The sequence below is a fragment of the Haliotis rubra genome, unplaced genomic scaffold (assembly GCF_003918875.1).
Source record: "Haliotis rubra isolate DU_JTF1 unplaced genomic scaffold, ASM391887v1 Scf1322, whole genome shotgun sequence".
Classification (NCBI taxonomy): Eukaryota; Metazoa; Mollusca; class Gastropoda; order Lepetellida; family Haliotidae; genus Haliotis; species Haliotis rubra.
The window spans coordinates 42,627-63,758 of NW_025765251.1; the positions used below are offsets into that span (position 1 = coordinate 42,627).

General features: G+C 40.1%; 1 protein-coding gene and 1 long non-coding RNA gene across 2 annotated transcripts; both read right to left on the bottom strand.

The window, feature by feature from the left end:
- Positions 1–2,714: 2,714 nt before the first annotated feature.
- LOC124267601 (transient receptor potential cation channel subfamily M member 4-like) lies at positions 2,715–16,689 on the bottom strand. The gene is made up of 6 exons (XM_046702565.1): positions 16,568–16,689; positions 14,623–14,851; positions 11,435–11,560; positions 7,097–7,228; positions 3,331–3,636; positions 2,715–2,918 (listed from the first exon to the last, which is right to left on the bottom strand). Exons 1-6 carry the CDS (start codon positions 16,687–16,689, stop codon positions 2,715–2,717), a joined length of 1,119 nt encoding a protein of 372 aa, XP_046558521.1.
- Positions 16,690–16,986: 297 nt separating this feature from the next.
- Positions 16,987–18,271, bottom strand: LOC124267600. Its single transcript, XR_006896069.1, has 3 exons — positions 18,221–18,271; positions 17,357–17,449; positions 16,987–17,212 (listed from the first exon to the last, which is right to left on the bottom strand). It is a non-coding gene; the product is annotated as an uncharacterized LOC124267600 (long non-coding RNA).
- Between the last annotated feature and the right edge of the window lie 2,861 nt (positions 18,272–21,132).

Genomic DNA, 21,132 nt, shown 5'->3' on the forward strand with positions numbered 1-21,132 from the left:
TTGTTTATATTCACTTTTAGCTTCCATGAATCACAATAGTCCTTAAATGAGTTCAAAGCATCTTGTAGTCCCTTTGACGATTCATCAAATAATATTGTATCATCTGCATATAATAAAATTAACAACTTTACAAATAGCACCAAATCTTCGTCTTCAATATAGTTTAGATTTACACCATTACAGTCTGAAGTAAGTAAATGAGTTTCAATATCATTTATGAAAATGGAGAATAGTAAAGGTGACAGGTTTTCCCCCTGTCTGACGCCGTTGTTACATGAGAAGTAGTTTGATACATCATTATTACATTGTACAAGTGATTTGATATTGCTATACATTGATTTCACAAGATTCAGGAATTTGCCCTTTATACCAATCGTTTGCATTTTTTTCCACAATCCCACTCGCCAAACCGTATCGAAAGCTTTTGTAAAATCTATAAAGGCACAATAGAGTTTTTGTTTCCTATCTTTCAAAATTTGCATCAGATTATAAATTATAAATACATTGTCAACAGTGGAGAATGATTTTCTAAACCCGGCTTGGGCAGGTGTTAAAACATTATTAGTATCTAAGAAATCTGAAAGGCGGTTGTTTAATATTTTAGTGAACAATTTTCCGAAACAACTAAGTAGAGTTATTGGTCTATATGAGTTAGGATCAAATTTATCGCCTTTTTTCTTATAGATCGGTTTAATTATTCCCGTTAACCATGATTCTGGTAAAACACCCTTCTCAAATATGAGATTAAATAGTTCAACTAATAATGGAGCCAGCAAGTCAACACTATCTATAAAATATTCATTTTCCATAAAGTCTATCCCTGATGCCTTACCCCTCTTGAGTTGTTTAATTGCAGAAATAATTTCTTCTTTCACAATGACCCTATCTAAAACATCACATGTAACCTGTATAGCATTGTCAGTATTATCGTTATCTCCTTGTTCACGTTGTGCTGATTCATTTAATGATTTGAAGTGCTCGTAAAATACGTCAATGTCTAAAAAAGAATTGTCATCCTCTTTATTTTGATTACCATTTAAAATTTTCCAAGTGGTCCGAATTCCATTTTGTAGGGTTTGGGCGTCTGACTTTGTGTGTTGGCGTTTAAGTGTGACTCTGAGGGTGTGGGTTCGAATCCTGGATGGGACTTAACCCAAAACGTACTAGAATCTGTACTTTACTAAGAAAGTGTAATCCCAAATATAACATATGTTACATCTGACCACTTTCTAAATAGCATTGTGTAATCAATGTACTTACACTTGCTCTTGCACAGGCAGGAACAAAGGTTTGAAAATATTCTCCAGACAATTGAGAATGGAATAGGCACGGGTGGTTTACTTTCATATTCCAACATCAGACTGCACCTCTGCCTTGCCCACACTTCGTCCGATTTTCCTCTTACTTCGTCGAAAATGTGGCTGGTTGAACGGAAGAACAAACGTATAATAAAGCAATAATTTAATAGGTACATGTTTGTATCAGAATAAGGTGTATTCTTTGATGGACATGCAGAAAATCTATTCTATTCCGATTTCCCAAAATATCTAATCTATTTCGATTTCCCAAAATATAGTTCAGTGTTAAAACAATTATTTCTGTACTGATTTCATAAGGCCGGCGTTTCATGTCTGTTTCAAAACAAAATAAGAATGATTATTGATTACACATACACTATTCACACTTTGCTAAGGATCAAATCATGGATTCAACAGAAAACTATTTTGTGGGGTCAGATTTGGTTTAAATTTCTAAGCTTATAGTAAGCATGGATCCTAGGTTTCAGTATGTCATTGCATCTTGTGGATCCCATACCTGCTATTTATATGTGTTGTTTATTTGTCAGTGACTCGTTCCATGATTTGCAAAATGGTTGATTGGTGCCATGAAAACCATTTTTATGGTTACTCATGTATCAAGTGCATAAGCTTAGATTAAAGTGGCTGTTTGTCTGAAAAGGTGTTAACATATTATTATTTATCCAGTTTTAAATGGATACAGTTTCAAAATATAAATCTACGCATATGTAAAGTTGTGAATTTTTGTGATCCTTAGCAAAGTGTGAGTAGTATATACATACGTACCATCCCACAGAAAGACTTTCCGGATCATCATGTATATATTAGCAGTAGGATCCTAAACTTATGAATGAATTAGAAATTTTTGGTGACAGCAACTACCAATAAAAATGTTGTATAACACTCATTGAACGTAAAGGCCACAAGTACTTTCTGCTGCCTATAAAGTGGCTTCCACCTCACTGTATTGAGGTAAACTAAATACTTCTAAATTGTAAAGTTATGGGTAACACATATGCCGATCATTTTTATGTTAAAATTTAACCTGTCTGATCAGTTTGATAAATTAATCGCCAGAATTATATAAATAAAGGACACTCGTGAGATGGCTCTTAACCTTGCACATCAACTGAACACAGCAATACTTTAAATCTTCCCCTTCAGCTTGATGAATTTATACTCACTTGAATCGTGCGATCAAAAGGTTCAGCAACAACACGTTGGTCATAATCATATAGACTGCCGTGAAATATGGAACATAGGTTCTTCCAATCTTTGAAGGACATATTGGTTTGGAACAGTCTGGAAATAAGGGGAATCGATAGAAAATTCCTTCTTAAATCAGGCGATAAATCATTTTTTGTTAATTCTAATTTAGATCAGGACATATTGCGAATGTTAGATTCTTAATTACACTTAGTTACACAATTTTGTTATCATACTTTCAAGTTCTTCCAAAAAGTCCAGTTGTCCAAATATCAACCAGAATGCTGTAACGGGGATATGAAGGACAAAGTCGATTGACCAAACTGAATTCGGATAAAGAATGGCTTCCGCGCTAACTGCATATGAAAACAGCGCCACACACAGGATCACCAGGAACGGCAGGAGGTCTTTCACCTGAAACATGTATCGTGTTAGTGGTAAGTCAAATGAGAGAGAGAGAGAGAGAGAGAGAGAGAGAGAGAGAGAGAGAGAGAGAGAGAGAGAGAGAGAGAGAGAGAGAGAGAGAGAGAGAGAGAGAGAGAGTGCGAGAGTGTGAGAGAGAGGGAGAGTTGCTTCAAGTTTGGTCGATTATATGCATGCAACGTTAGGCACCTTGCTTTCTTTCAATAATACGGGATATATAGTTGCCTTGTTAAATGAAAGCTTTCATCCTTGTGACGTCGAGAGAGATTATATTTCTAGCCAATACTCGTTCAGTTGAGCTAAATGGGTCATCTTATCAACGTTTCCAGTTTGAGTGTATGTAGATAGGTCTTGATCACGTTTAACACATAGTACGGATGGACAGTATTTAAGAAATACCTACCATTTTGAACATCATGTATAACATTGGACCGATCGTCTTGCTCAAAGTGAAAGCTTGAAGGAATCGCCAGATGAAACACATGCAGTTAATGCTGAGGAATAACCGTCCATAGTCATAGGTGGCAGAAATCCAACGCAGAGTGTAGCCAATGATGAAACCAAGGATACAACAAATATCCAGAACGTTCCATTCGTCTTGTAAGTACAGTCGGACATTCTTTTTCAGATTGTGAAACGAGCGGCAAGATGATTTTCCCCTTTGGGTTTTTCTTGATTTGTTCTTTTGTTCGTTGTTGAACTGTGCTATCTGAGAACAATTAGAATACCAAACTTCCCGAAAATTGTCACGAGTCATTACCCTGATTTAAGGCGACCGCAAAAAAGTTACAATAATCAAACCCGTAACAGCGTAAATTCCATTGATGTGTTCACTTGTGTAATCAAAACTAGATGGAAAGGGGTTACTCAACAATGGCTGTATACCTCCACATCTTACTGTAATTAATGATTAACGAGCGTTTCATCCGAAAATATACTCATGCAAATAATGGTTGTCATCCCTCCCCCACCCCAAACTTCAATAATACACACACACCTCACACCCTCTCCAAATATATAAATTGAAGGGGGTGACAACCATTATTGGCATGAGTATATATGTAGACAGTGGAATTATGACATAATACCTAATTTCTGATTGCACTTTTGATTACATCGTGTAATCTTACAAATAAAACTATTGCTAATACCATTGAGACAAAGCATTGGATTAAATGCAAATATCAAGTAAGTTTTTGTTTGTTTGTTGTTTAACGCCGCACTCGGCAGTATTCCAGCTATAGTTTGGCATGAAATGCATGTGGACCCGGTTTTTTGTAAATATCCCTTCATCCAATGACCCAATCGATCTCAAACTGTGCAGGTGGATGTTTTGTCAGACAACCAAATCACATTGTAAATCACAGATTTTATGCATTTGTATTAAAGAATCTGTCTATGTAACTGTCAACAAAATAAACAGCAGAACGCAGACTGCTTGCAGAGGGAGGGAGCCAATGACCTGTAACAGCGGCAATGTTGGGTCATAAAGGTCAACGTTACTCAATGTAGGTCAGGTATGCACGTGACAGGTATGAAAGGGTGTCACAGGTCGTGAATAGGGTAAGGTGGGTGCCAACTGTTAACCCACATACGGAGTTTGTTTCTCTGAGTTGTTCAACATCAACCACTAAACCCATTAGTGATAATTATTCTGTAGGTTAAAATCTTTAAATTTGTAATGTTAATGTCATATTTTTTTATGCAGTACCTATAAGTGGAAATGCATTTAAAGAACACAGAAAGTATATTTACACTAACTCACTAATCGGACCACCTATGGTTAGAACTCAACAACTGTTAAAGCCCCGTTCCCTCGGACACAAGCACACACAATCATGCACGCTCATTGAAGAAAAGATAGAATGAAGACAAAAGTGTTATGTTTTGATGTCGTTCACATTCCAAATTAAGCAATGCATTTCTAATAGCTTTAAGCATATAGATAGTTAATATTTATATTTTCATGATAATTTTATGTGAAATGAGTGTTTCATGTTACACTATAAGTCGTTGGAATTAGTCAGTGCTGTCATTGTTAAAAGAAGTTATATTTCTTTGAGCATATCTGGCTGGATACTATTATTATCTGTAAATATAATAACAGAATTAAACTTCATCAAGTTCACTCCATTCTTCCACAGATGAGGAGTCAGTGTCCAGACGAATGACAACTGGATTAACTGTTTGCTCCTTCAAGCCATCTTTGAGCCAGTACTCTTTCTCCACTTTCTTGACATGTTCAACACATGCATGCCAGCGTGCAATGTCAATGTCACATATAGCAGTGCTGACAATGTGCTTGACATCATTCAACTTGAATGATTGATTTTTCCGGGCCACTGTACTTTTAAGGTCTCCCCAGATAAGTTTGATTGGGTTGAGATCACAGTGGTACGGTGATAATCTCAAGACCTTATGGCCGTGTTGGCGTAGCATGTTGTCAATGTTATATGTGGGTGGAGGTTTGTTAGGTTTAATCAAAGAATACAACTGTGGTTTAGTGGCCTTAATTGAAAATTGTACATTGTTATTTGTTAGCCATTGCTGCATATCTGACTTCTTTGTATTGGAAGTTGGGCACCTATTGTTTGGATCACGAACACTGTGATAGGCAGCATTGGCCATGACAACAAGACTTTTGTAAGGCAGAGCTGGCAACAATTGTTCCTCAACATACTGTGTGAAAACCGTTCATTTCTGTATGATAGTCCCTACCATCTGTGCTCTTTGACCGAAATACCAGATCACACCCAGGTAGGAATGCACGGTGGGAACCAGCATGAAGAACGATTAAACGTTCACCTTTGCCTGTTGGTATTTTCCTACCATCACTGGGATCAGTGGGTAGCCACTGTCTGGCAGCAGTATGGTTTGCATTGACCCAGGTCTCATCTAGATATATGGGTTTGAACCCATCCTCTCTTACCTGCTTAATTTCTCTCAGATAGTTACACCTTATTTTCACAATATCAGATCTCTCACACATTACAAGTTTCTGGTTTGCTACCTTCTTGTACTTGTATCCAAATTTGAGCAGTAGTTTGCTTGAAGCATAAACCTAGAAACATTAATGTCGTGATCCTCTGCAAGCGATGTGTTTTAACTTTCTTGTGGACAGGTGTTCATTTCTATCAAATAGCCGGCGGATGACATCTCTGATGACTCTGATGTCAAAAGAATCTAACTTTGGATGCCTACCTTTCTGTACAAGGTTTTGTTTATTGGTTGTTGGTTTATTTTCACAATTTTAGCACGATGTTCTTTTTCATGACAAGTGCAAGAGTTGTACGTTTCATGTAATCCCACACCTTTATAAACCGGTTTGCTACGTTTGCTCTCTTCTTTAAAAAAATTCAACACATTTCTAATTGAACGTTTAGCATCATCTGAACAAGCTTTCATGATGACAGCTAGAAGTAGTCAATGTGAATGATCCAAACGGTCTTATCATGAACTGCACGTGCATTTACCTTTATGACCCAACACTGCCGCTTTTACAGGTCATTGGCTCCCTCTCCCTCCCTCTTAAGCAGTCTGCGTTCTGCTGTTTATTTTGTTAACAGTTACATAGACAGATTCTTTAATACAAATGCATAAAATCTGTGATTTACAATGTGATTAGGTTGTCTGACAAAACATCCACTTGCACAGTTTGAGATCGATTGGGTCATTGGATGAAGGGATATTTTCGAAAAACCGGGTCCACATGCATTTCATGCCAAACTATACAAGGTGCCGTCTGTAAAGAACTGAGTCTGAACCAGGCGATCCAGTGATCAAAATCACGAGCATCTCTCTACGCAATTAACATGTGTCAACCCAGTCTGGGAGTCCGGCCACCCGATCTCGTTAGTCGCCTCTTACGACAAGCATGGATCGCTGAAAAGTATGGTAGTGGATAAAGCGTTGGCTCGTCACGCCGAAGACCCGGGTTCGAATCCCCACATGGGTACAATGAGTGAAGCCCATTTCTGGTGTCCCCCGCCGTTATATTGCTGGAATATTGCTAAAAGCGGCGTAAAACCATACTCAGTCAGTCAGTGCTGAAGAGGAACTCTAACTCAGATCTTCGCAGGTTATCAAATACAAAAGAATAATCATATACTGCTGATTTTTTAACCTCATTTATATTTAGGCGTTTGGGAATGGCAATGTGGTAAGCATACCTGTATTGCTTCCTCTACAAAAAAAGCTAGAATCCACACGAGCAGCGGGACCTCCCAGTTCCATTTGAATTCAAACGTGAGGACAATCAACATGAAATGGGCATACAGGCCAAGGAAAATACAGTAGACGAGCTGAAAAACAAGCAGCACAGAAATTGGTGGAATTGCTTGATGATATTACTCATGCATTACTACTGCAGTTTACCGACCATTGTTCATCGTCGTAGAGTTATTGAAACGACACATGATGCAATATGGCTTGTACTCGTAAGTTTGGTAACAAGTTCTATATTCAGGCCATGTATTGTGTCTGGGACGTATATGCATCAAACAAATTGCATATAAACCTTTTGCATATGAAATACATTACTAAAATAACGAGTAATGTAGCACAATTATGCTTTTAGATACCGGCAGAATATGTCCAGTCTTACTTTAGCTGATGTTGGTTGTTGAATTCGATAGACACCAGTGACAAAAAAGCCATCCCTAATAATGGTTAAATCTCTGCTGAAGGCAGAGCCAGTGGACCATTTGCTTATATTATAAGAATGTGATTATAAAATACTCGTGAAATGTGACAATTCCAGGTGTTTACGAGGGCGTTTGACATTTCACCGACAAAGATAATGGTCGATGCAGGTATATATACCATATGTATTTTTCAGTTAAACAACTGACTTGTGTCGTTGCATGTAGGGAAGAAGATATAGGTCGCCACTGCGTGACTGTGATCACATACAGATGCTCATGCGTCATGCACTAGCAACTGCTTTTAGCATTACTGCATGTCATTTTGGACACGCCACACACACACTCTCTCCCCTCTCACACAATACACTCTGCCCTCCTTCTCTCTCCTCACATACACTTCTACCGCCCCTGTCTCTCTCTCTCACACACACATACCCTCCCTCTCTCACACACACACACACCCTCCCTCTCTCACACCTCACACAATAATATACCCTCCCTCTTCCCACATACCCTCGCCCCTCTTTTCACACACACATACATACCCCTCCCCTCTCTCACACATTATTATACCCTCCCTCTCTACATATATTCTCCCCTTCACTTTTACATTACCTACTCCTCCCTCACTCTTTTTCACACATACCCCCTCTCTTTCACACATACACATACATAACCCTCCCCCTCTCTTTTCTCTTTCCTACATACACATACCCTCCCTCCCCTCTCACACACACACATAAGACTCCCCCTCTCTTCACATTAACAATTCCTCCCTCTCTCTCTCACACACACATACCTTCCCCCTCTTCTTTCACAAACATAACCCTCCCCTCTCTTTCATTACACACATACCCTCCCCCCTCTTTTCTCCTCACATACACATATTCCTCCCCCTCTGTTTCCCACACACATATACTCCTCCTCCTCCTTTCTCCCCTAAACACACATACATTCCCCCCCTCCTCTTTCACACACATACTCCTTCCCCTCTCTACACACACATACCCCTCCCCCCTCTCTCTCTCTCACACATACATTCCCCCTCTCCTTTCACACACACATACCCTTCCCCCCTCTTTTCACACACATACCCCTCCTCACACTTTCTCCTCACAGCACCTTTCCCCCCTCTTCACACACACTGTTCCCCCTCACTTTCACACACATACCTGACCTCTCACACATACTCCTTGTTCCCTCTCTTTCACACAAACCCTCCCTCCCTCTCCTCTTTTCATAGATATACCTTGCCCCTCTTTCTCTCAAAACACACATACCCCCTCTCACACACATACATTCCCCCCTCTTTCTCTCAAACACACATACCCCTCTCACATCACCACATACATTCCCCTCACTTTCACACACATAGCTTCCCCCTCCTTTTCAATAGCACATACCCCTCCCCCCTCTCTCTCTCAGCACACATACATTCCCCTCTTTCACACACATACACCCCTCTCCCCCCCTTTTCACACACATACCTCCCCTCTCTTTTCTCTCTCACATACATACCTCCTTCCCCTCTCTTTCACACATACCTGTTCCCCCTCACTTCTTTACACACATACCCACCTCTCACACATACCTCTTGTCTCCCTTTTCAATATAATATATTCTGTTCCCTCTATTTCCCCATAGATATACCTGCCTCTTTTCTCTCAAAACACACATACCCCCTCTCTACATTAATTACATTCCCCCCACTCTTTTCACATATACCCTCCTTCCTCTTCTTTCACACACACTCACTCCCTTACACTCATAATTCCCCCTCTTTCACATGCCATTACATACCCTCTCCTCTCTCACACAAACATACTCCCCCTCTCTCTCTTTTCACAGATATAATTCCTCCCTCTCTTTCACTCAAACACACATCCCCCCTCTCTCTCACACACATACATTCCCCCTCTTCTCTCTAAACACACATACCCTCTCACACACACACACACATACCCCCTCTCTTTCACACACATACCCCTCCCTCTCTTCACACACATATACTCCTCCCTCTCTCTCACATACCCTCCCCCTCTCTTTCACATACACATACCCGCCTGCCTCTTTCACTGCACACAATACATATACCCTCCTCTCTCTCTCACACACACATACCTCCCTCTCTCACACACCCTCCCCCTCTCTTTTTCACACACCACCTCCCCACTTTCTCTTCACACACATACCCCCCTCTCACACAAACATACCCTCCTCTCTCTCTCCCTCTCTCTCTCACACACACACCCTCCCTCTCTTTCACACACACATACCTCCCCTCTCTCTCCCTACACACATACCCCCTCTCTGTTTCACACATACATTCCCCCCTCTCTTTCACACACATACACCTCCCCTCTCATGGCCACATACCTTTCCCCTCTTTCTCTCTCACATAACCTCCCCCCTCTCTCTTTCTTTCACACACATAACCTCCCCTCTCTTTCACACACACATACCTTCCCCCTCTCTCTCTCACATACACACATACCCTCCCTCTCTTTCTCACACACATACCCCCCTCTCTCCTCTCTCACACACATACCCTCCCCCTCTCTCACACACACATACATTCCCCCTCTTTCACACACATACCCTCCCTCTCTCTCATACACACATACATTCTCCCTCTCTTTCACACACATACCCCCTCTCTTTCACACACATACCTTCCCCCCTCTTTCTCTCACACATAACCTCCCCCTTTCTTTTCACACACATACCCTCCCACTCTTTCTCTCACACACATACCCCTCCCCTGTTTCACACACATATACCTCCCCTCTTTTCTCTCAAACACACACATACCCCCTCTCACACACATACATTCCCCTCTTTTTGTCAAACACCCACCCCTGTCTCTCACACACATACATTCCCCTCTCTTTCACACACATACCTTCCCCCTTCCCTCTCTCACACAAACCCTCCCCCTCTCTTTCACACACACATACCTTCACCCTCTCTCTCACACACACACACACACACACACACACACACACATACCTTCCCCTCTTTCACACACACATACCTCCCCCCTCTTTTCACACACATACCTTCCCCTCTCACACATACACCTTCCCCCTCTCCCTCACACATAACTACCCTCCCCTTTCACACACATACCCTCCCTCTCTTTCACACACATACCTCCCCTCTCTCACACACATGCCCTCCCCCTCTCTTTCACACACATACCTCCCCCTCTCACACATACATACCCTTCCCCTCTCTCATACTCTCTTCTCTCCCTCTCCTCCCGCTACACACACACACACACACACAACACACACACACACACACACACACACACACACACACACACACATATATATACACACACACACACATATATATATATATATACTTACGAGGTAACGATGTGTATTTTGATCACTGGGGTTGAATAATATGCCCTAAGTCGGGAGCAGCAAGCCACATCTGGTCTTCCTTGAGAGTAAAAGAGATATTTCACATTATTGATGATACAAGACATGTCGAGATTCGTTCAATCAGCGAGAACTTAGCACAGTCAACACAGACAGACACTTGTTCCTTACACTACAATCTAAAACTGTTTGAAACAGGCTTGTCTACTAAATGATCTTCCCAATAGCACGACGATTTTTCATTACTTTAATCTGATGATACCATCATGGCATTGTGTATTCATTTAATCTGAAGGTTAGCTGTATCGCAATAGATTTAATCGTCTGCAAATCTCAAGAGGACCAGTTCCAAAGCCTTGAAACAATAGAAAATAAAAGATACCAGCAGTTTGGGTTGCTTGCTTGCAATACTGTACTCAATATAATATTAAACGAATGTTAACCCACGTTGCTTTGACATTAACATACAAACGTACATGCAGGTATTCTTCTCGTGCGCTACGTGTGGACCTTTATGGCTGTCAGATTTTCTATTTGATCCTGATTTCTCCTTCAGAAACAACCAGATGAAGGCTGGACACAGGGTACACAAGAGCAGCTGCAATGTGATGACAGCTGATGTATTACATGAATAATGCTCGGGGGGACAGCAACACTGCAGCCTTCTTTACACCGAAATCACAAGTATAGTACACTTCGAACCAAACTATGAGATCCAAGGTGTGCTAACATGGGTACTGCACTGCCCATATCAGTGTTATCATTACATTGACCACTTTTTAAAAGGCATGTATATATAGGCGATGGAATCCGTGTCAATTTACATTTGTGAGGGGGATACACAAAGTGCATGATCTTGAGTGAGTGAGTAAGTTTAGTTTTACGCCGCACTCAGCAATATTCCAGCTATATGGTGTCGGTCTGTAAATAATGGAATCTGGACCAGACAAATCAGCATGAGCTTCGATCTGCGCAATTGGAAGCCTGACCACCCGACCCCGTTAGTCGCCTCTTACGACAAGCATTGGTTACTGAAGATCAATTATAACCCGGACCTTCACGGGTCTGCATGATCGTGACTACCACTTGTCCGACTACTGCGGTGGGTTAGGCGCTGACTTAGTGTGCTGGTGATTGGATGCCTGACTCTGACAGTGTGGTTTCAAACCCTGAATGGGACTCAACTGAAAAAAGTACTAGAGTTTGCTCTTCCCTGAGATAGTGTAATCCCAAGGACAACTGTTGAAACTGACCATGTTCTTAAAAGCATTGTGTATTCACACAATCATATATACTATTCACACTTTGCTAAGGACCAAATCATGGATTCAACAGAAAACTATGATGTGGGGGTCAAATTGGATTTAAATATCTAAGCCTATTGTAAGCATGGATCCTAGGTTTCAGTATACCATTTCATCTTGTGGATCCCATACCTGCTGTTAACAGGTGTTGTGTACTTGTCAATGACTCGTTCCATGATTTGCAAAATGGTTGATTGGTGCCATGAAAACCATCCTTATGGTTACTCATGTATCAAGTGCATAAGGTTAGATTAAAGTCACTGTTTGCCTAAAGAGGGGGTACCATATCATTATTTATCTAGTTTTAAATGGAAACACTTTCAAATTATGAATCTACGTTTAATAAAATTTGTGAATTTTTGTGATCTTTAGCAAAGTGTGAGTAGTATATTATAATCAATCAATATGCAGTCTCTAATTCAATCGACGGTTTCTAGACAACGTGCTGCACTAAAACCCAAATGATTCGCTATTCTATTGTGACAATCAACCGGTGAAGAGGTATAGTTCTGTGGATATACGACGTCTTTAATATATGCGACGTGTGGGTGTAGATACAGTACAGCCAGAAATTATTGAGAATTTAAAGATTGTAAATTTTATATTTTTTTCACTCATTACTCACGTATTAAATGTGAATATTAGCAGAACATAACTCCAGATTCAAAGACAGGTGAACAGTTAGCATTTTGTCAAGGCATCATGGTCAGCGATTCAGGCTTCAATGCGGCGGGGCATACTACTGATAAAAGAAGTTAGAAAGTCGTGGTCCATGCTGTCCCAATATCGGACCACCTTTTCTTTCATTTCAGCAATATTTGTCAGATGTTTCTTATTGACACTTTCCTTCATAAGTCCCCAAACATTTTCTATTGGATTAAGGTCAGGGCTATAGCTTGGCCAATCTAATAATGTCATATTTGGGGTCCGAAACCAGGCCTGTGAATGCTTTGAACGATGTTTTGGGCCGTTGTCCTGCTGGAAAATCCAAAAATGTCCATAGAACACGTGAGTAGACGGAAGTAAATGTCCCTCGAGAATGTCTGTGTACCGCTCACTGTTCATATTTCCTCCAAATACACAGAGGGGCGTTGCCCCTAACACAGATATGCCACCCCACACGTTAAATTTCGGACTGTACTTTGGGCGCTGATACAAAGGTTTTTCAGTTTGTTTGGTCCAAAATTTCAGTGTATTAGGAAACAGCCACACAGAACTTTCATCTGAGAAAATCACATTGTCCAAGTTAAAATTTCTATGCTGTAAGGACCAATTCAACATTCGCTCCTTTTGTTCAGGTTTCATGATCGGTGATGGAATTCCTCGACTTTTCTGCCAACCCATTGCATGCAGCTCAGTTCTAATTGTCTCCTTACAGACAACCACAGTTCCTCTGTCAATCATATCCAGCCTTAAGTTTTCTAAACTCCTTCGTTTGTTTTTATAAACAAGAATACCAAGCCGCCTCCTGTCACCGATAGTCAATTTTCTGGGCCTCCTTGCGCCTCCCTGGTGCTCAATGCCATATCCATTTGCAATATTTTTCAAAACACGATAGACAGTGGACAAAGGGATGCCTGTTCTACTTGAAATCACTTTAGCTGATCTGATGTCCTTGATATAATACTATAAAATCAACTTCCTCTTCTCTAAATCATCCATACTCAGGATCACTGGAAATGTCGTCTGCTAGTAAGTAAACAAAGGGGGATAACTCTTCACAAACTAATGAAAAAGGATTAACGGAGTTGTCTCTCTTGAATGAAACCAAGCACTTGATAGCTGGTCAAGGTTGTTTATCTAGAAATCCAATTAAACATATTCCTAAAATTCTCAATAATTTCTGGTCATACTATAATAACAACGTTATCAAGCAGGTGAGTACAGTGTGTAAAACAATTACATTCATGGGTAAAGTTATGTGTATAAGTGAAAGCAGAATAAACAAGGGAGGGATTAAAGAGGCAGCCAGTTAAACGATGGACAATGAGGTTAATGGAGGACGGTGTTGGGTCATTAGGGTTGAGGATAACAGAGGTGTCGTCGCCATTTCTTTACAAGCACATGGGAGTTATTGGCGACGTCTATATTGTCGGGCATATTGTAATAAACACGTTTTATATCCACAGAACTGTCCCAGAAAGGTTAGATACTTTAATGTTCAAGACAACAATATGAAAATCTATGCCGAAAAGTCGCACCATAACAAAATAAAGAAGTTGTCATCCATGAAGTATCATGCCATTGTTATTATTCATCAATAAAAATGCCAATCAAATAGAACTATCCCAGTTGTTCAACGTCTAAATGCCACTCAAAGAAGCTCACGATAATCGGGACTATAAGTTAAACCCACCGTCAGCATAGATGTAGATTTGGGGATGTCGCCATACCATTTTGATAAGGTGTAGAACACCATGCCTTCACTGTTGAATATACTGGAGTTTTTACTTTCGAAGGCCAGGGCTAGAAAATCGACACCCCAAGAGTTGTGTTTGATTCGTTTATCGATAAGCTTCACCGTCGTCTTCTTGTGGTCCCAATAACACGCATCCATTGTCCCGACTGTCAGAGATCGGTAGAAGCTATAAAAAAAGAGACACACACATTCACATTCACTCGTCATAATAAACAGTTAGTTTGACGTGTAAAGTTATGACGTACTGATATGTACACCACATGCATTACATTACAGACCGTACGTGCTGAATGTTGCTTCTAGTTTACAAAATAGTCGCCTATCAGTACGGTGACAGTTGAAGTTATAACTGGCCCCGATAATGATTCTCTGTTTGCATACACTACACACATGAAAGTACACCACAAACATGAAACTACACTACACACATGGAAGTACACCACAAACATGAAACTACACTACACACATGGAAGTACACCACAAACATCAAACTACACTACACACATGGAAGTACACCACAAACATCAAACTACACCACAAATATGAAACTACAAAACACACATGAAACTACACCACACATATGAAAACATCACAATACACTACACACTACACACACACACACACACCACACTTCACTACACACATGAAACTACACTACATAAATAGACACACATCACATTATATTACACACATGAAAATACACCTCACACATCACACTACACACATCACACTACACACTTACACAACACTAAACACATGGACACACACCACACTACACTACGGACATGGACACACATCACACTACACTACACACATGAAACTACACCACTCACATGTAACTACACCACACACATGAAACTATACCACACACATGAAACTACACCACATACATGGACACACATCACACTACACTAGAGACACACCACACTACACACATAGACACACATCACACTACACACAAGAAACTACATTACACACACGAATCCACACTACACACATGAAACTACACAACACACATCACACTACACTACCAACATTAAACTACACCACATACATCACACTACAGTACACACACGAAACTACATTACAAACATGAAACTACACCACACACATCACACTACACTACACACCTGAAACTACATTACAAAATGAAACTACACAACACACATCACAATACACCACACACATGAAACTATATTACAAACATGAAACTACACAACACACACCACACTACACTACACACATGAAACTACATTACAAACATGAAACTACACCACACACATCACACTACACTACAACATGAAACAACACTACACACATGAAACTACACCACACACATCACACTACATTACAAACATAAAACTACACCACACATCACACTAGACTACACAACACACACTACACTACACTACACACATGAACACACTACACACATGAACACACATCACACTGCACTACACACATGGACACACATCACACTACACTACATACATGAACCTACATTACAAACATGGAACTACACCACACACATCACACATCACACTACACTACAATTTCACACAACACTACACACATGGACACACACTAAACTACAAACATGAAACTACACTACATACATGGACACACATCACACTACACTACACACAAGAAACTACACTACACACACGAATCTACCCCCCACACATAACACTACACCACAGACATCACACTACACACTACACACACACATCACACTACACCACACACATGAAACTACAGTACACACATGAGTGAGTGAGTTAAAATTTATCGTCACATCGGCAATTTCAGCCATACCGTGACGCGTACACACATGAAACATGAAACTACTTGATGATGCTAGAGCATCATGTAAATAACTAACCTTGCGTTTTCCTTTCGTATCGCTTTCTTCCTGCTATTATGCGTTTTGTTTGCAATGCTCTCCATAATGGTACCGGCTATCAGGGCAGACACAACAAGGTCCTTGATACGAGACAAAAACATGACGATCTATTACTCATTTCAAATATTTACGTGACACATGCAAATGGACATACGAAGAAGATATTCGTTCGAAATAAAACTTCATGGATAATTTGTGGTCTCTTTCTACCCACACAACACACACACCAGCGATATTTTCTCGTTTCGAGTTATTTCACGTTAGTTTATATAATTTAAGTATTTGCAAATCTGTCTCTTCCCCTGTATCAATATTCATACAACATGAACTTGCAAAGGACAGTAGACGTGAGCTGTAGGCATTGTGTCCATATGAAAGTTCGAACGCGCGTCTTCGTAGTGATTAAACCATTAGGAAACCCCACCGATTAAATGTGGGCGCATAGTTGCGTGAATTTACAATGCTGACCTGTCCTCGAGTCCAAAAATGTCGAGCCACGATGTTCCTGTTGGTTAAAACCGCCCACAAGAACAGCTGTGTAAATATTTCACCTCCCATAGTTCTCTCTTCCGTTTCGACTGTTTCTCCTGTATAGTGATGAGTCCCAACCTCCGCTGTGCCTTGCTGAAGCGTGAAAATTAACTAGTAGTATAATCATTATGTTGATACATATCATTCTACACTATTAATCTTAGTGATACCTTACTTTCGATCTGTTGCCTTACTGACTGGTATGTCGAATCATGCTTATTCGGTTGAGTCGAATACCTTTTGTGTGCTGTCGGTGTTCTGGTCTTTGCTGACGAAGACACGTGGTACAAACTGCTCGAGGATTCTATCCGTGAATGAGCGTATGCCCGCCTAAACATTAAGAAAATAATATACGATTTATATGGGAGATAATGATCAAAGAAAATTAGGTCAGCACTTTATAATGTGGCAGTGATATTCATTGTGTAACAATGCTTCACTGTATCTGTGTAGTACCTGCTCCAGACAATTGGTAGGAATACAGTGGAAAGGCCCACAAGGTTGCATTGACCTGTAGTGCCATCCAGACCTCCTACTAACTGTAGCTCAGCACTGCCCCTCACTAACAATATATCAACACATATACAATGTATTTCAGTTGTAACATTGTTATACAGTGTATAACACATAACAGGTTCCACGCCCCTTTTGGCTAACTGCTAAATGGAAATAGTACAACACCCCATTTGATAAGTTCCTACATGAAATCTAATTCAAATATTTGCATTTTCTACAGGATTATATGCACAGGAAATATTCTACCAAACATGTAATGTTTCACTGGTGGTGCGGGTGGGTGCGGGGTGCGGGGTGCGGGGTGCGGGGTGCGGGGTGCGGGAGAAGTGAAGGGAGTATTTATGGCAACATTCACTGGTAAAAATGTTCCGTTGGATCAGAACCACCAGATATGTCCATGGGATATAAATAATCTGTTATCTGCACCGTTGTCGACGAACCCTTGGTAATTATTTACATATGACATTTTGGGTCACAATATTTTCCCAATTCTTGGTGTAAAATATTCCTCGGTAAAAAACACCAGTAAAAGGGAAGTGGGTTCCTTCATAACACAGCTCAAAAAACACATCTTTGAATGCTCACGTTTCGCATATTTCTTTCTAAAGCCGCATCACTCTTTTTCTTTGAATCTACATTCATGGATGCCCATAAGCCCTTGTAACAAAGAGGAAATTGGTTGATTGAAAACATAACTTATTGAAGTACAGTTCAGCTGCGTCATAGTTCAGCTGCGTCATACACAGAAGAGGGTAATTAGACTGTTTACATGATACCAAATACTGGATAAAAGACATCGATCACTTATTCAAATTCCAAGAGCGTGTGAGAGAGTTAAGATTTACACCGCTTTTAGCAACATTCCACCAATATCACGGCGGGGGACACCAGAAGTGGGCTCCACACATTGTACCCATGTGGGGAATCGAACCCGGGTTTTCGGTGTGACGAGCCATCACATTAACCATCAGGCTACCCCACCGCTCCCTCCAATTCCAAGAACAATTCGTTAAATTATGTGTGACATATATATTCCATATGGCGGACCTCTCACAATGAAATCATATAGTTCAGGGACTTGTGCGTCCACCCGTTCATGCATGCTTGGCAACTCAAAAGCAATGTTTACCATACTGGTTTGAAACACTCGCCCTTGAATACAAAGGTCAGCGCAACCTATGATATTTGTTTGCAATCACCCTAGGATTTGTAAACAATATATGTAAAACGGCAACACCAAAGACTAATCTCATTATCCTCCGACACGGATTTCACTGTATAGTAGGTAAAAGGTAAAAAAGCAAATAATTCTTTGAAGCTCACATGATCTGATTCTGTCTTCCCTTTGAATTCTGCGTATTTTTCTTTAATGTTTAGATGTTTCTCTGAAAGGTCAACCTCTTGCTGAAAGGAAAGTTATTAAAATGTTTATGTTGCAACATGTTTGGTTTCACAAATATTTGATGGTAAATATTTTTCAATCAAGCAATGCGTTATTACCTTACTGGAACATGATTATATTATCTCCAGATTGTATGATGCCGTCTCTATTAGAGGCATGTGTTTATGAATAGCAACTTAATGTTTCCACGTTGCTGTCAAGGTTATTTTGACTGATATCGATATGCATGTAAGGTCACTGAGCAACAAAGCAGCGTGTTCAGTGCTGGGAATGTCTGGTGATGCCATGAAGAACACAAGTAATGTACCAAGCACAACAAAGACACAGTGTTATCCTGTAAGTCTCCACTATTGTCCACGCGTTAACAGTGTTGCTGTTTACCTCTGGATAGTTTCCGGAATACAAGTAGGTTTATTAAGTGTTTTTGTTACTCATATCGCCTTTAAGATTTATTTTTTCTTAAAAATACTTTTTAATATGCTTTATATTCTCATATTTGCGTTTCACTGTATTCTTCTTTAATATTGGGGGAAAACACAGATATATTTGCATTGCACATCGTAAACCGAGGTCACATTATATAAACATAATGACTACCTGGACCAGTTGTGAAATGAGCTCCTTCTTGTAGTCTGTCTTCTGTTGCTGTGAAATAATTTGCTGTATTTAAACACTGCTTAATCACTTAAAAGCATAAACAATATTCAATATATAAGGTACAATTATTAAACATTTATTGTCACATGAGATTATGCGCAGCTGCAATTACGTGCAGCGAGGTGGCAAACCTTCAAAATAGTGTATGCAGTTAAGGAAGAGAGTATTTGATTAAAGGCGACAAACAACTTCAATCGTAGAATTCCGACTCTTATCATAAGCATGTTGTTGGAAATCACTTCTGCTCCACTGCCGCACCCCGGCCAAACACACGTAAAAGCCAGTCAGTTGCTCACAGGGGCATGTGGCACACGCATAAATAAGGAATTTCATCGGACTTCATTTCTGTCACTGGATCGACAAATTTTGAAATGTCCACTGCATGTACTCCGCATTAAGGATTTTTGAGAGATTTAATTTGGCATTGAATATTGTAACCTTTGAAATCTTCAAAGAAATATAATATGGACAGAAAGAGAAGAGACTGTCAAAATGTCCTTTCTGCATAATTGTCAGTTTTCGCAAAGTTACCAGAACCTTTGGGAATAGAGATGCCACAGTATCTGGGGTAAACAAATCTGACCCATTAGAACGCAAAATATGACGTCTTGTACAGGTCTGTTTCATTACTTGTACCATATGTTTCGTGTTTGTTAAACTGACCATTGTAATTCCGTTTTGATATGCCCCATGAGTGACACAAGCGGGGCAAGTTACCCTCACCTGGTATCAATGCAATGTGTTTGTGATTTTCTGGAAACTTACATGGGATGGCAATGTCTTCAATGTATGATGATGAAATCTACATATAATCAGGTGGAGCGTCATAGACCTCCATATAATCATAGTGGCGTCCTTTATAATGTTAATTCGTCATGAATTGCTTATTGGTGTGGTTCGGAGTTAGTTCAATGTAATTTGACGCAATGCTCATGAAACAAATATATCACAGAAGAGTTCAGAAACACCAGATGCAGACTTAGCATGCACACACACGCACACACGCACGCACGCACGCACGCACGCACGCACGCACACACATATATATACATACATGCATGCATACCTGTTCTGAAAAGGCAATGGTTTCGTGTTCCACCTACAAAATAAGAAAAACAATAACTTTGAAATGCTTCCAATACATATTGATTTTATTACGTATATACCTCAAAATGCAGAGTTAGCTAAAGACTGAAAACCATTATGACAATGACGATAGAACGTGTTTCATGACACATTGCAAACTGCCCTGCAACTGTGCATCTGATCACGAAGCAGCTTATAGTGTCAGTGTACTGTATGTGTATAGCACCTACATAAGGAAGTTTTATGTCAGCGTTGATATAAAAACATTACCTCCGTCAAAATAAGTTACAACCATGATTTGTAGATGGATTTTGAATTTTGTACGGTTATGAGGATGTGTGTTTGTTAATTA